The sequence below is a fragment of the Neofelis nebulosa genome, chromosome 7 (genome assembly GCF_028018385.1).
Source record: "Neofelis nebulosa isolate mNeoNeb1 chromosome 7, mNeoNeb1.pri, whole genome shotgun sequence".
NCBI classification, from domain to species: Eukaryota; Metazoa; Chordata; class Mammalia; order Carnivora; family Felidae; genus Neofelis; species Neofelis nebulosa.
In genome coordinates this window covers 112,783,787-112,796,306 of record NC_080788.1, presented here as the reverse complement: position 1 = coordinate 112,796,306, position 12,520 = coordinate 112,783,787, and the positions used below count along the sequence as shown (strand labels likewise).

Below are 12,520 nucleotides of genomic sequence, written 5' to 3'. Positions count from 1 at the left end.
GAATTAGCTCCCTTAAGGCAGGGACTTTGTTTTCGCCATCTTTGCACTGCAGACATAACATAGCATCTTTCTGAATAAATATGAAAAATGAGTAAATACTTTAAAAAAGCAAAGGGCTATGAAGACTAAAAACCAACAGCAACTCTTAGTCTTATTTATTATGATTTTCCTTCTTTTTTCACTCGTGTTTATTTCTTTACCTAATTTCCTTACCTGAAGATATGTTATTCTCCGTTGGACCAGCTCTGTCAGATCTTTGGCTTCTTTTTCCCGCCAATCACCTGCTCCATCTGTTTGACTGAGGTAGTATAGATCCGTCATTATAGACCTATTAAAACAAACATTTGGAGGTCTGACTTATTTGTACTTCCTCATAGGATTACACAAAGTCATAAGAAGAGAGTCAAATTCTTCAGAGATTGATGCTCACAGTGATACTGGTTCTCATCCTTGATTTTCTATTAAGACTCTTAAACTCAGCAATTAGTCCCTCACATCCAAGATTCACTCCTATAGTAAATTTTCACTGTTGAGAAAAACATACTATTTTTCTCCAGGTCAGTCAGCTGCACTTATTTCCCAACACAGAGCACTACGAAGATCAAGGGGAAATGGAAAACCATAGCAAAGAAACAGGTCGATTAAGATAAGGGAGAGAAATAAGTTGGTGCCAGGATTTGAAGACTACATTTTTGTTCTGTCATATCCTTCCTCCTCTTAAATTATCTCTTCATACATAAACACTCTGAGTGGTTGGAATAAAAGATAAGAGGAAAATTCTGACATAACCCTTTTTTTCAATGTTTATTTATTTGAGAGAGACAGAGAGAGAAAGAGAGAGACTACCTGAGCCACCCAGGTGCCCCTGACATAACTCTTAAACAACGATCCAAACTAAGGCTCAGCTAACATTTTTCTGTAAAGGGACAGATAATAAATATTTCAGGATTTGTGGGCCTCTATTGCCTTTGTAGCAGGAAAGCCACCATAGACAATATGCAAATGAATGCATGTGCCTGTTTTCCCATAAAACTTTATTCACAAAAGCAGCCTATGGGCCAAATTTGGACCTTTGGGAGGTGCTTAGGTCATGAGGGTGGAACCCTCATGAATGGGATTAGTGCTCTTATAAAACACCCCACAGAACTTCCTAGGCCCTCCTACCATGTGAGGACAGATGGAGAAGGCACTGTTCATGAATAAGAAAACAGGTCCTCACCAGACACCAAATGTGCCTGCACCTTGATTTTGGACTTCCCAGGCTCCAGAACTGTGAGAGATAAATTTTTATTGTTTATAAATTACAGCCTTTGGTATTTTTGTTATAGCAGCCTGAACAGACTAAGACATTGCTATTTATGCTATAATGACTCTGAGAGTTGTTTCAGAGATTTTACCTTGTGTATGAAGAGTACCTACTAATAATTCTACAACCAAGAGAAAGTACTCATTGGGCATGGGTGCTAGGAATACGTGGTACTGAAGGCCAGTCAGAAATATGATCCAGTAGCCAGTGCCTTACAGCACACTGAAGAAGGGGACTGATCGGTAAGAACTCATTTAACAGATAATGAAACCAGCCCTCAACAATTGTGATTTACCCAGGAGTACATGGCATAGCCTCAGTTTTGTTATTCCTGGTTCTTAACTAGATGGTAAAGTACTTAATAACACGGTAAAGCATTTAATAACAAAGCACTGGCACCCCACAGGAAAAACTAAATTATTATTTACTACCACAGAAAAGCATTAGAACTACACAAAATTAACAGAGAATACTTAATAATAGCTAGTGTCTTGAATAAAGCAACACTATTATGAATATACAAATAAAGATTAAAAATCATAGCCATAGTTTAGAATACATCTAACTAGTAGTGGAACAGCTTTGCACAATGCTTTGGGACAAAAGGGTCATCTGTGAAGCATTTTAGGCCTTTGCTCAATGTATCAACATCAGTGATGCACAGGGCATTCCACAGCTTGACTAGTTCCTTTTTGACAAGGGCAACAGTCAAATATGTAATTTTTTTAAAAATATTTATTATTCTCACCTAAGATTCTAAGCATTTTCAAAAAATTTTATTAAAGAGCAGTTGTAATGGGAAAAACCAAACCTACAATTTACTGCCTCCTTAACAAATTAACTTAGTCTTACACAATGGACAGAAGGTCAACTTTTAAGTTTTTTCAGATTATAAAACAGGCCCCTCTGGATTATTATGTAGTTTACAGTATTCTTTTATAGTTTTACTTTTACTAGGGGAAAAGTCACCACCTATATGAAATTGTATGAGTTGATCGTGGAAACATATAAGAAATCTTGGACTATAATGGTGTTGCAGGGCTCAGCTGGAAGTTTATTTAAATTATTTTCTCAATAACCTCTTCCTCATCACTCTCATCATGCTCATTATATTTTCCACTTTAGGTTTCATCATATCCAAATGTGGTCCTTTGCTTTTTCCTGCCTTTCAGCTATGAGTGATCACAAAACCTGTTGTAAGCCTCAACTTTAAATAGGAGTACTCTTTGTGGAGATGTAGTACAGTGGGATAAATAACCAGTCTACCAGCAAATGCCAGTTGCAGGAAAAAAGGACATTCAATATGCTTTCCATGGCTTTAACATTAAACCTACACATATCAATAGACAAATAGCACTACATTTCATTGACAATCATATGGCCTCAAGAGGGTAAAAACTACATTAGGTCTAATTTGGAGAGGAGAATTCTCTGAAATATCAAAATTGGCATGGTTATGCTTTCACATCATAGTAATCAAGCCATTCCTTAATCAGTGGGAATAAAAGTTAATTTGTGTCTTTTAATAAATTAGAAAACACAAAAATGTTTTTACCAAGTTATATCAGTATTAAGTCTTGGCAATTTATTCACATCCATCCCAAACTCTGTCAAGAAAGTGGGATAACCAAGCTCACACAGAACTAGAGGGCCATATACCCCCCCCCCAAAAAAAAGTACACTAATTTTTTATAACACAGTCTCAATATAAGTTGGTCTATTCCAGGAGTCAACTAAAATTAAACTTGATTTTTAAATCTTTTTTTCTTGGGGCACCTGGGTGGCTCAGTTGGTGGAGTGTCTGACTTCAGCTCAGGTCATGATCTCGCACTCCATGAGCTCTAGCCCCACATCAGGCTCTGTGCTAACAGCTCAGAGCCTGGAGCCCACTTTGGATTCGGTGCCTTCCTCTCTGCCCCCCGCCCCACACCCCACTTGCACTCTATTTTTTTCTCTCTCTCAAAAATAAATAAACATTAAAAAAAAATTTTAAATCTTTTTTTCTGGGCCTTCCCATTAGAGACCATGTAAGGAAGACAAGCCCAGGAAACAATCTTAAATGTATTTATTTTTAAAATTTTATTTAAATCCAAGCTAGTTAATATATAGTGTAATAATGATTTCAAGAGTAGAATTTAGTGATTCATCACTTACATATGACACCCAGTGTTCATCCCAACAAGTGCTCTCCTTTATGCCCATCACCCATTTAGCCCATTCCCCCACCCGACACCCCTCTAACAACCTTCAGTTTGTTCTCTGTATTTAAGAGTCTCTTATGATTTCCCCCCTCTCTTTTTTTATCTTATTTTTACCCTTCCCCTATGTTCATCTGTTTTGTTTATTAAATTCCACACATGAGTGAGACTGCATATTTATCTTTCTCTGACTTATTTCGCTTAGCATAATACACTCTAGTTCCATCCACATTGTTGCAAATGGCAATTTCATTCTTTTTGATCGCCAAGTACTAAGATGTGGTGTATATATATATATATATATATACATCTTCTTTATCCATTCATCAGTCAATGAACATTGGGCTCTTTCCATACTTTGGCTATTGTTGATAGTGCTGCTATAAACACTGGGGTGCATGTGCCTCTTCAAAACAGCACTCTTGTTTCCTTTGGGTAAATACCTAGTAGTGCAATTGCTGGGTCGTCGGGTAGTTCTATTTTTAATTTTTTGAGGAATCTCCATACTGTTTTCCAGAGTGGATGCACCAGTTTGCATTCCTACCAGCAGTGCAAGTGTTCCCCTTTCTCCGCAACCTCGCCAACGTCTGTTGTTTCCGGAGTTGTTAATATTAGCCATTCTGACAGGTGTGAGTGAGGTGGCATCTCATTGTGGTTTTGATTTGTACTTCCTTGATGATGAGTGGAAATAATCTTAAATTTAGTTCTTTGCTGATTCAATAATGTTTAGAAATTACCATCCTGCAAAATTTGTCATCTTTTAGCCAAAGATATGAGAATAAGCAAACAGAAAGTATATAGATCGTTACTGGGAAATATGGTGACTAAAATCCATTCTATAGAAATGATTGGTTTTCAGTGACTCTACTCTTAAATCAAATCTCCTAGAAGTGTCCTAAAAGCTGGAAATCTGGCCATCTTGGTTTTGACTATGAACTGATTGATCAAGAAATCTAGGAGATGAATGATGAATCTTAAGGCCTGGTATGAGGGCAGGTCAAAGCCTGGGAAATACAAAACCAGGCAAAAGACCAGAAGAATAGTGCTAGTCACTTGTGGGTGGAGTATAGATGCCTGAGAATAACCAGTAGACTAGAACAGAATCTATGATTCAGAGAGCAGGCCAGTTATGACAGGTGTCAAAACCTCTATTTCAAAAGCTGGGCTACATTTATATTCTTTGTATTTTTAGTTAATTTTCCTATTTCTATATTTTGATATCCCCAAAACTATTCTTAAATGTTTCAGTTTGTCTCAATTATGCTAATGAAGAACCACAAGTATTTTGTTTATACTGGATTCAAAACGTTAAAGATAGGGGCGCCTGGGGGGCTCAGTCAGTTGAGCATCAGACTTCAGCTCAGGTCATGATCTCACACTCCGTGAGTTCAAGCCCCACATCGGGCTCTGTGCTGACAGCTCAGAGCCTGGAGCCCGCTTCAGATTCTGTGTCTCTCCCTCTCTCTGCCCCTCCCCTGCTCATGCTCTGTGTCTCTCTGTCTCAAAAATAAATAAAAACACTAAAAAAAAAAAAAAAAAAAACCTCTAAAAAAAAGTAATTTACAAAATTTTAAAGATAGAAATTCCCCCTCAGGGTCAGCACAGAGCAGATATAATTCAAGAAAATCCCAAGGTGAAGGAACTACCATTTATGAAGTAAATGTGACTAAGGGAGGCTATATTACAGAGTCTAACCCATAGGTAAATCTGGATCAAGAGCAAGAAAACTTATTTGGGTTTTGTCCAAGGCTGCTTTTACTATGATTTGCTCCTGGGGCAGAAATAAGCAGTACAAAGAATAAAAATGTGATCTAGAGACGGATAGGAAGACAATATTCCTTTTGCCTCCCTTGTCTCAAGGAGGAATTCTAAGATACCACCTCTTTTTGACAGCCCACATGGGTGGGGCGGGGCGGGGAGTCCATAAGAGCAACAACAAAAATAGTTTATCATATGAGGCCATAATTATGCTACTTGGTGAGTGATGTCCACCAGGCTTATGTATAGGTCCCAAACCTTGAAATTCTTGCTGCTGAGCATTATGACAATTTCCCCTTACTTGTGCTTGCCCTGAAGCATCTAAGAGTTCTCTATTTATACCCTCTTATGAGGCTTTCCTTATGCAGGTCCCACTAGAGTCTACCAGAAACTACAATGTGTCAGTCACTGTGGAAGTTGTTTTATATATTTTCCCACATTTAATCAACATAATGTTATGATATAGGAATTATATCCCCATGTGTAAAAGAGAAAAATAAAGCTCAGAGAAGCTAAGTATTTAGCAATTAAGAAAAAGTATTTGAGGAGGGCACTTGTTGGGATGAGCACTGGGTGTTGCATGTAAACAATGAATCATAAGAAACTACCCCCAAAATCAAGAGCACACTGTATACACTGTATGTGAGCCAACTTGACAATAAATCATACCAAAGAAAAAAGAAAAAATATTTTGGAGAAAAATAGCTCGGCCACTTACTTGTGTAAACTATCTAATTTCTCTAGGCCTGAGTATAACTTTATTTATCAAATACAGAATAATAATGCTTGCCTCAAAGTATTACCATGCTGAGAAAATAATGAATGGAGAGCCTTTATCATAATAACTGCCATGAAGGAAATCCTTAATAAGTGACTATTTTTAATGTCTAATCATTCTTGAGTTTGGAAATCACATCCAGGGAGATGTAAGGTCGGGAGGGTGGGGAGGCAAAAAACAGAATCAAAGTCATTAGATAAGATGTCTTTTTCCACCTTTAGATTCTCCTTCCAATGCAAACTTTATTTTAGGGGAAGATGTCTCCTTACAGAAGATGGAGAATCATTATCTGGCTGATAAAGACTAAGTGATGAGAAAATTAAGGACAACTTCATAGGACAAGATCTCCCTTTGTCCATGGATATTTGGAGGTATGTTCTAGCACCACTTAAAAATATACCTGGATTCCTTAGGAGAAAGACAATCATACAAAAACATTTTGGCCAAAGGAATTAACAACTGAAGAAAGAGCATCTACCTTCCAGTTCAATGTAAGTCTCAATCAAATCACATCTCAAAGGTCTTCATTCCTTCTTCTGTGTATGTGTGTGTGTATGAAATAAAAAACAAAGAATAGCTTAACTTAATTTTTCAAGAGTGGCAATATCATTTCTTTGACCTTTCAAAGACAGTCTAGTAGAGTCTACCTTAAACAGAGAGGGAAAACACAAACTACTGTACCACAATAGCTATGATCAGCAATTCTGATTATACAAATCTGTAAGCTATTAACCTACCAATCTTCCCTGTAACCAGATATTGCACGCCTTATCTGAGTTGAAGTCCTTTCCGTTGCTACATAAACCCCTATACACAATATCAAAAGGCCAATCAGCATAATTAGGTATAATTAGCATTTATCACTTGGGAAACATCTCACCTCAGTCTTACCAAAGCTGCGTTATGTATTACTGATAATGAGATGATGCAGACCAGGCAGGGACAATGAGATTGTTGTTTCACCAGATTATTTCTCAGTAATTTCAGTCAAGTTAATTGAGAAATAGTTCATCAGCCCTGTAAGCCCTCCTGTCCTTTAGTTTGAAGTTTAATAATTGCTATAATCTAAAATCAGAAAGAAGTAGTTCTAGTAACTATCTCATAAACATGGTGTCTGGCAACGTAAGGAATGCAAAAGACCCAAAGCAACAGTGGTTAAGTTAAATATGTCTTGGGCAACCTAACATGGTGATAAGCAGAATTTTCAATGATATCCCCAGAGGTTGAAAGACAAATATATACAGCTATAAATCCAAGTACTGAACCTATACTATGACACAAATAATAAAATCACAATCACAAAAATAATCACTCTAAACTGCTAATCTCCCTCATTATTTCAAAGAGACAGGCCACAGTCAATTTATGATCAATGATGTTCAAAAACAGCAGGTAAATTTGACTCTATTACCATGAAATATGGTAATATATTATCACTAGAATGAAACTGTCACTTGAAAATCTAGTTTGGCAGTGTCTTATAAATTAAATAGACACTCAACATATGACACACAAATCCCACTCTGGATATTAATCCAAAAGGAATGAAAATACGTTTCTGCAAAAACATGTATGTTAGTGTTTATGGTGGCTTTATTCATAATCAACAAAACATATAAACAACCCAATGTCCTTCAACTGGTGAATGGATAAACTACCTGTGGTACATCCGTACAATGGAATATTACTTAGCAGTAAAAAGAATGAACTATCAATACACAAAACAACATGGGTGAATCTCAGATGCATTATGCCAAGTGAAAGAAACCACACTCAAAAAGCTACATAATATGTGACTGCATTTACATAAAATTCTGGAAAAGGCAAAAAATAGGGATAGGAACAAACCTAATGACTGCCAAGGACTGAGGGTGGGGAGGCGCTGACTACAAAGGAGCATGAGGAAACTTCTCAGGGCTGCAGAATGTTCTGTATCTTGATTCTGGGGTGTGCTAACAAAACTGAAAGCATTTGTACATAAATTACAGTTTTATTGATTTAGAAAGGGGAAAAAAAAGAGGATCAGCGTTTATATCAGAAGAAAGTTCTAAGAAAGAAAAAACCCTTTGAAGAAACAAGAGCCCATAAATGTCTTTCCTATTATTGATGTCTTTCTGAACCAAAAGATGACAAGAGTGATTCAGAGGGAAAGTTGAATGAAAACATTGACAGACTCAACTTCTAACTGACTTATCAGAGAACACAGGCTTTTAGACAACCTATACACTATATTTGGGTAAGTGTAAAAATGAAATAGGGATTTTTACGTAATTTAAAAATCACCAGAGGGAAACAAAAACTGTTTTAATTTTAATTCTTACACCTAAAAATCTTGAAAATGATCAGTAAGATGGCATATTCTGCACACATACAGATCCTCTCCACTGTACATTTGTAACTGTAGGGTTATTTCTCCAATGTCTGGCTATGCTTTTTCATTATTGTATCACTGCATTCTACCACAGCTGCCTGCAGTTACATTCCTACCCTGTGAAGCTGCATCCCAAGTTCCTTATAATTTCTGCTTAAAGACAGTAAAAGAAATCGCCTGGGGAAACTTGGATATCTTTCCATTTTTATTTTCAGTGAAATATTTAACATGTACTAAAAGGTGGTGTCAGAATCCTAATATACTTAAAACAAAATTCAACTTACAAAAAATTTAACATCGATTTATATCAACTTTAGGGCCCAACTTTTTTCATGTGTACATTTGCATATATTTTTCCATTTCTACATACAGTCATAAAATATATGCACAAAAATAATTCTTTAAATAATGATTTCAATCTAGAAAATATATGAAGATTAAATTCAAGCAATTTAATTAAATCACTCAAACTTTAAACACTAAGAAATCAATAGCAAAATTCTCCTTTAAATACCACATAGTCTGCCCAACTCAAACCCTCTTCAGATCTGCCTTTCCCTAAAAAATTGCAGTAAGTAAAGCATACAAGCACACAGCTCCAATTAACAGAATCGTGCCTAGAATCAGTCAGCATTTGGTCTAATGGTCTAAGTATGGCTAAAATTTTCAAAGGGACTGCTGAATGCGTGGCCTAATAATTCAATGCCCCTAATAATTCAGGAGCCCCTAATGATTCAATGCCCTTCTGCTTACTTCTATAGGTTAATGCTAAAATGATCCAATAAACTGGTGGATTTTATTTGTAATTTCACTTAAAATAGCAGAGCAATATTTCAAAATCCCTACACTATTGCTGATGATGTAAATATATATGAATCTCTCGATTGTGCGGTAATTCTTTTCCTCTTCACAGTGGTAGGTTGTGTTAATACAACAATTTTTCTTTTACTGTTCACTAATGAGACAGTAATTGCCATGAGAATCCTACTGGGATAGACTTGTATATATAATAAGCCTAAGGACAGGTTTCATTGTATTTATAATGATTTTCAGATATACTGTGTTCTGCATGAATACATCAGTACCAAAAAGTTTTCTTTTCTATGGAAGATAAACTGCATATTTTCAGAAATGTGCAAACAGGAGAAATAAATTTAACTAGGGAGATTTCAGATTCTTATGTCTAGTAACTAAGTAGAAAAATAAATAAAAGAATGCTCTTTTGTATCAAAAACCTGTTAACTTTTCATTAGAAATCTGAAAAAGGTGCTATTTCAAAGTTTTTAATGTTTGAATTAGAAACGTAACTGCCAGCTTCAGTATGGGTTCCAATGTACTATAATGTAAAACTACATACACCACTTCAATTATTGATTGTATATGAAGGATATTTACAAGAAGATATTTTAATGTATTACTGGCTGACATCACTACCTTCAGAGTTTACTTAGGGTTATAAAGATATCTAGAAATACATTTTAAATAATATTTTCCAGTGATATATTCTAGTTGATCATTTGGGAATTATTGTCCTTGAAACCTCAGGTACTCTTCTGCTCTTAAATATGGTAGGTGTCACTTACCATTCAGCAGGGAAATGAACAAGAGTTCCAGTTTATATTCTTAGATTATAAGATTATAATCTCTACCGAAGCCCAAATGAAATGTAAAAAATGAATGGCACGTGGAATGCCTGGGTGGCTCAGTCAGTTAATCATCTGACTCTTGGTTTTGGCTCAGGTCATGATCTCGCAGGTCATGGGCTAGCCCCATGTCAGGATCTGTGTTGACAGTGCTGAGCCTGCTTAGGATTCTCTCTCTCCATCTCTCTCTCTGCCCCTCCCCCTCTCACAGGGCCTCTGTTTCTCTCAAAATAAATAAATAAAAACTTAAAAAAAAAAAAAGAAAAGAATAGCACCTTTCACGATGTCCCAAATCTGACAGAAATTCATCTGCATGACTTTGGAGTTCATTTCCTTCTAAATTCTTTAATTTCTTCAATTCACTTTGTAGAAAAAACCAGAGCTCTTTAGCTCCATTTTCAATCCTCCTCCTTAGGATTTCATGATCTTTCCCCAGACCTGCAGTCAAAGAATAAATAGTATCAGTATTCCCAACATTTTGATGAAGGACAATTTTAATTATTTGTGGTAATATCAATATACTATAGCAGAAAAACACTATATAATCACCTACCATTTCTAGTTTGTTTCTTATAATTTTCAATCTGTTCTTTGGCCTTCAAAAGCTGCTCTTCTAAAGCACGAACCCTTCCTGAGGCTGGTCCCTGATCAATGGGGCCTTCTGGTATCCTGTAGTTTAGAAAAGATAATGCAAACATTTAGCTTATAAATTATGTAACAAAATTAAAGCTTACTTTGCTACAACATATTTATTGGTGACTCTAGGAGGCACAAACCATACATTACAATCAGGAAATAAAGTTTTCTCTCCAAACAATGGAATGATACTGAACAGAAACAGAAAAAAATAATCTAGCTCAGAGATCTATGATCTTCTAGGAATAAAGGAACCTTTAGAATTGTGTCCTAAAAACTCTCATCATATTACTTAGAAAAATACCATCATCAGTGGCAAAGTGGTCAATTCTTCATTAGTATCAAGAGCAACAAAGGTAAAGGAGAGGGTGACAAAAAGCTTAAGGGAAATAAGAAAACGTGTCTGAACATATACCTGTGTTCAAATAGCAAATACAAATTATTTCTGAATTAATCACAATATCAGGCTATGTAAATCTGTGTTCCAATTCATGAACTCATGACCTTAGATTACTAAGTATTGGTTTTATAGAAGGGAAAGACAAGAGTAGAAGATGAAGTATATCAGAAAAAAGATGAATATTAATATCCTATTTGTTTCTATCAGAAATGAAAAATACCAATTAACAATATAAAATGTTGGAACACAGCAGAACAACTCTGGGGTCTCTTGTTTACATTATTAACATATCTGTACAACTTCTTTCCAAACTGTACTTGTTTCTAACATGTTTTGTTTTTATATGGCTTTGGCAGTATTCTGTACTCCATTCTGGCTACAAAAGGTATCTACGTCCTAATCCTGGAGCTTACAAATGCTCCTTTACATGGCACAAAAACCTTGAAATGTGTGATTAAGTTAAGAATTTTGAGATGGGGAGATAGTCTTGGATTATCCAGGTGGACCCTGATGGTAATTACAAGTATTCTTATAAGAGAGAGGCAGAGGGAGATTTCATCCCAAGAGAGGAGAAGATTGTGTGGCTATTAGCTTTAAAGATGGAGGAAGGGGTCATGAGCAAAAATACGAGGAATGCAGCTTTAGAAGCTGAGAAAAAGCAAGGAAACAGATTCTCCCCTACAGTTTCCTAGAGGAATGTGGTCCTGCTGACACTGTGGCTTTGGCCCAGTTAAACTCATTTCAGACATCTGATGTCCCAAACTGTTAAGAGAATAACTTTTCATTGTTTTAAGCCACAAAGTGGTATCTGTTATAGTGGCAATAGGAAACTAACACACATACACACATATATATAAACACATACATACATACATTTGCATAATTATTATGAAGATTAAATAATGGCTGATTTTTCTTCCGAAATCTATAAAAGAACTCAGTGTTTGGCAATAAACTATCAGGACAATAAACTATCTGGGCTCAGTCATGTTAAAGACGAGCTATAATCTCAAAATATCTGGGTATGTATTCTTACCATTACAATCATTTTAAGGGAACTTAATTTTTTTTTAACGCTTATTTATTTTTGAGAGAGGCAGACAGAGAATGAGCAGGGGAAAGGCAGAGAGAGAGGGAGACACAGAATCCAAAGCAGGTTCCAGGCTCTGAGCTGTCAGCACAGAGCACAATATGGGCTCAAACTCACGAACCGTGAGATCATCATGACCTGAGCCAAAGTCGGACGCTTAACTGACTGAGCCACTCAGGTGTCCTGGGAACTTAATTTTTAAAATATACTTGGCAGAACTTAAATTCAGATGTCAGCTTAGTCCTTTGATGCAAAGACACTAACGCAGATTTTTTATACCTTTTCTTACATTTTTTTATATAATAAGACTACAGAGGCCAAATTAACTACTACTTACCTA

The 12,520-nt window shown here is 36.0% G+C and overlaps 1 protein-coding gene across 9 annotated transcripts in view; it reads right to left on the bottom strand.

Annotated features, from left to right (window-relative positions):
* Positions 1 to 12,520, bottom strand: part of FUT8 (fucosyltransferase 8) — a 312,495-nt gene that overhangs the window by 94,521 nt on the left and 205,454 nt on the right. For all 9 annotated transcript variants that reach the window (XM_058739354.1, XM_058739355.1, XM_058739348.1 and 6 more), the window contains 3 exons: positions 10,608 to 10,723; positions 10,330 to 10,492; positions 214 to 328 (listed from right to left, as the gene is read on the bottom strand). In XM_058739354.1, the coding sequence (XP_058595337.1) occupies positions 214 to 328; positions 10,330 to 10,492; positions 10,608 to 10,723 (394 nt within the window). The remainder of the gene's footprint in view (positions 1 to 213; positions 329 to 10,329; positions 10,493 to 10,607; positions 10,724 to 12,520) is intronic.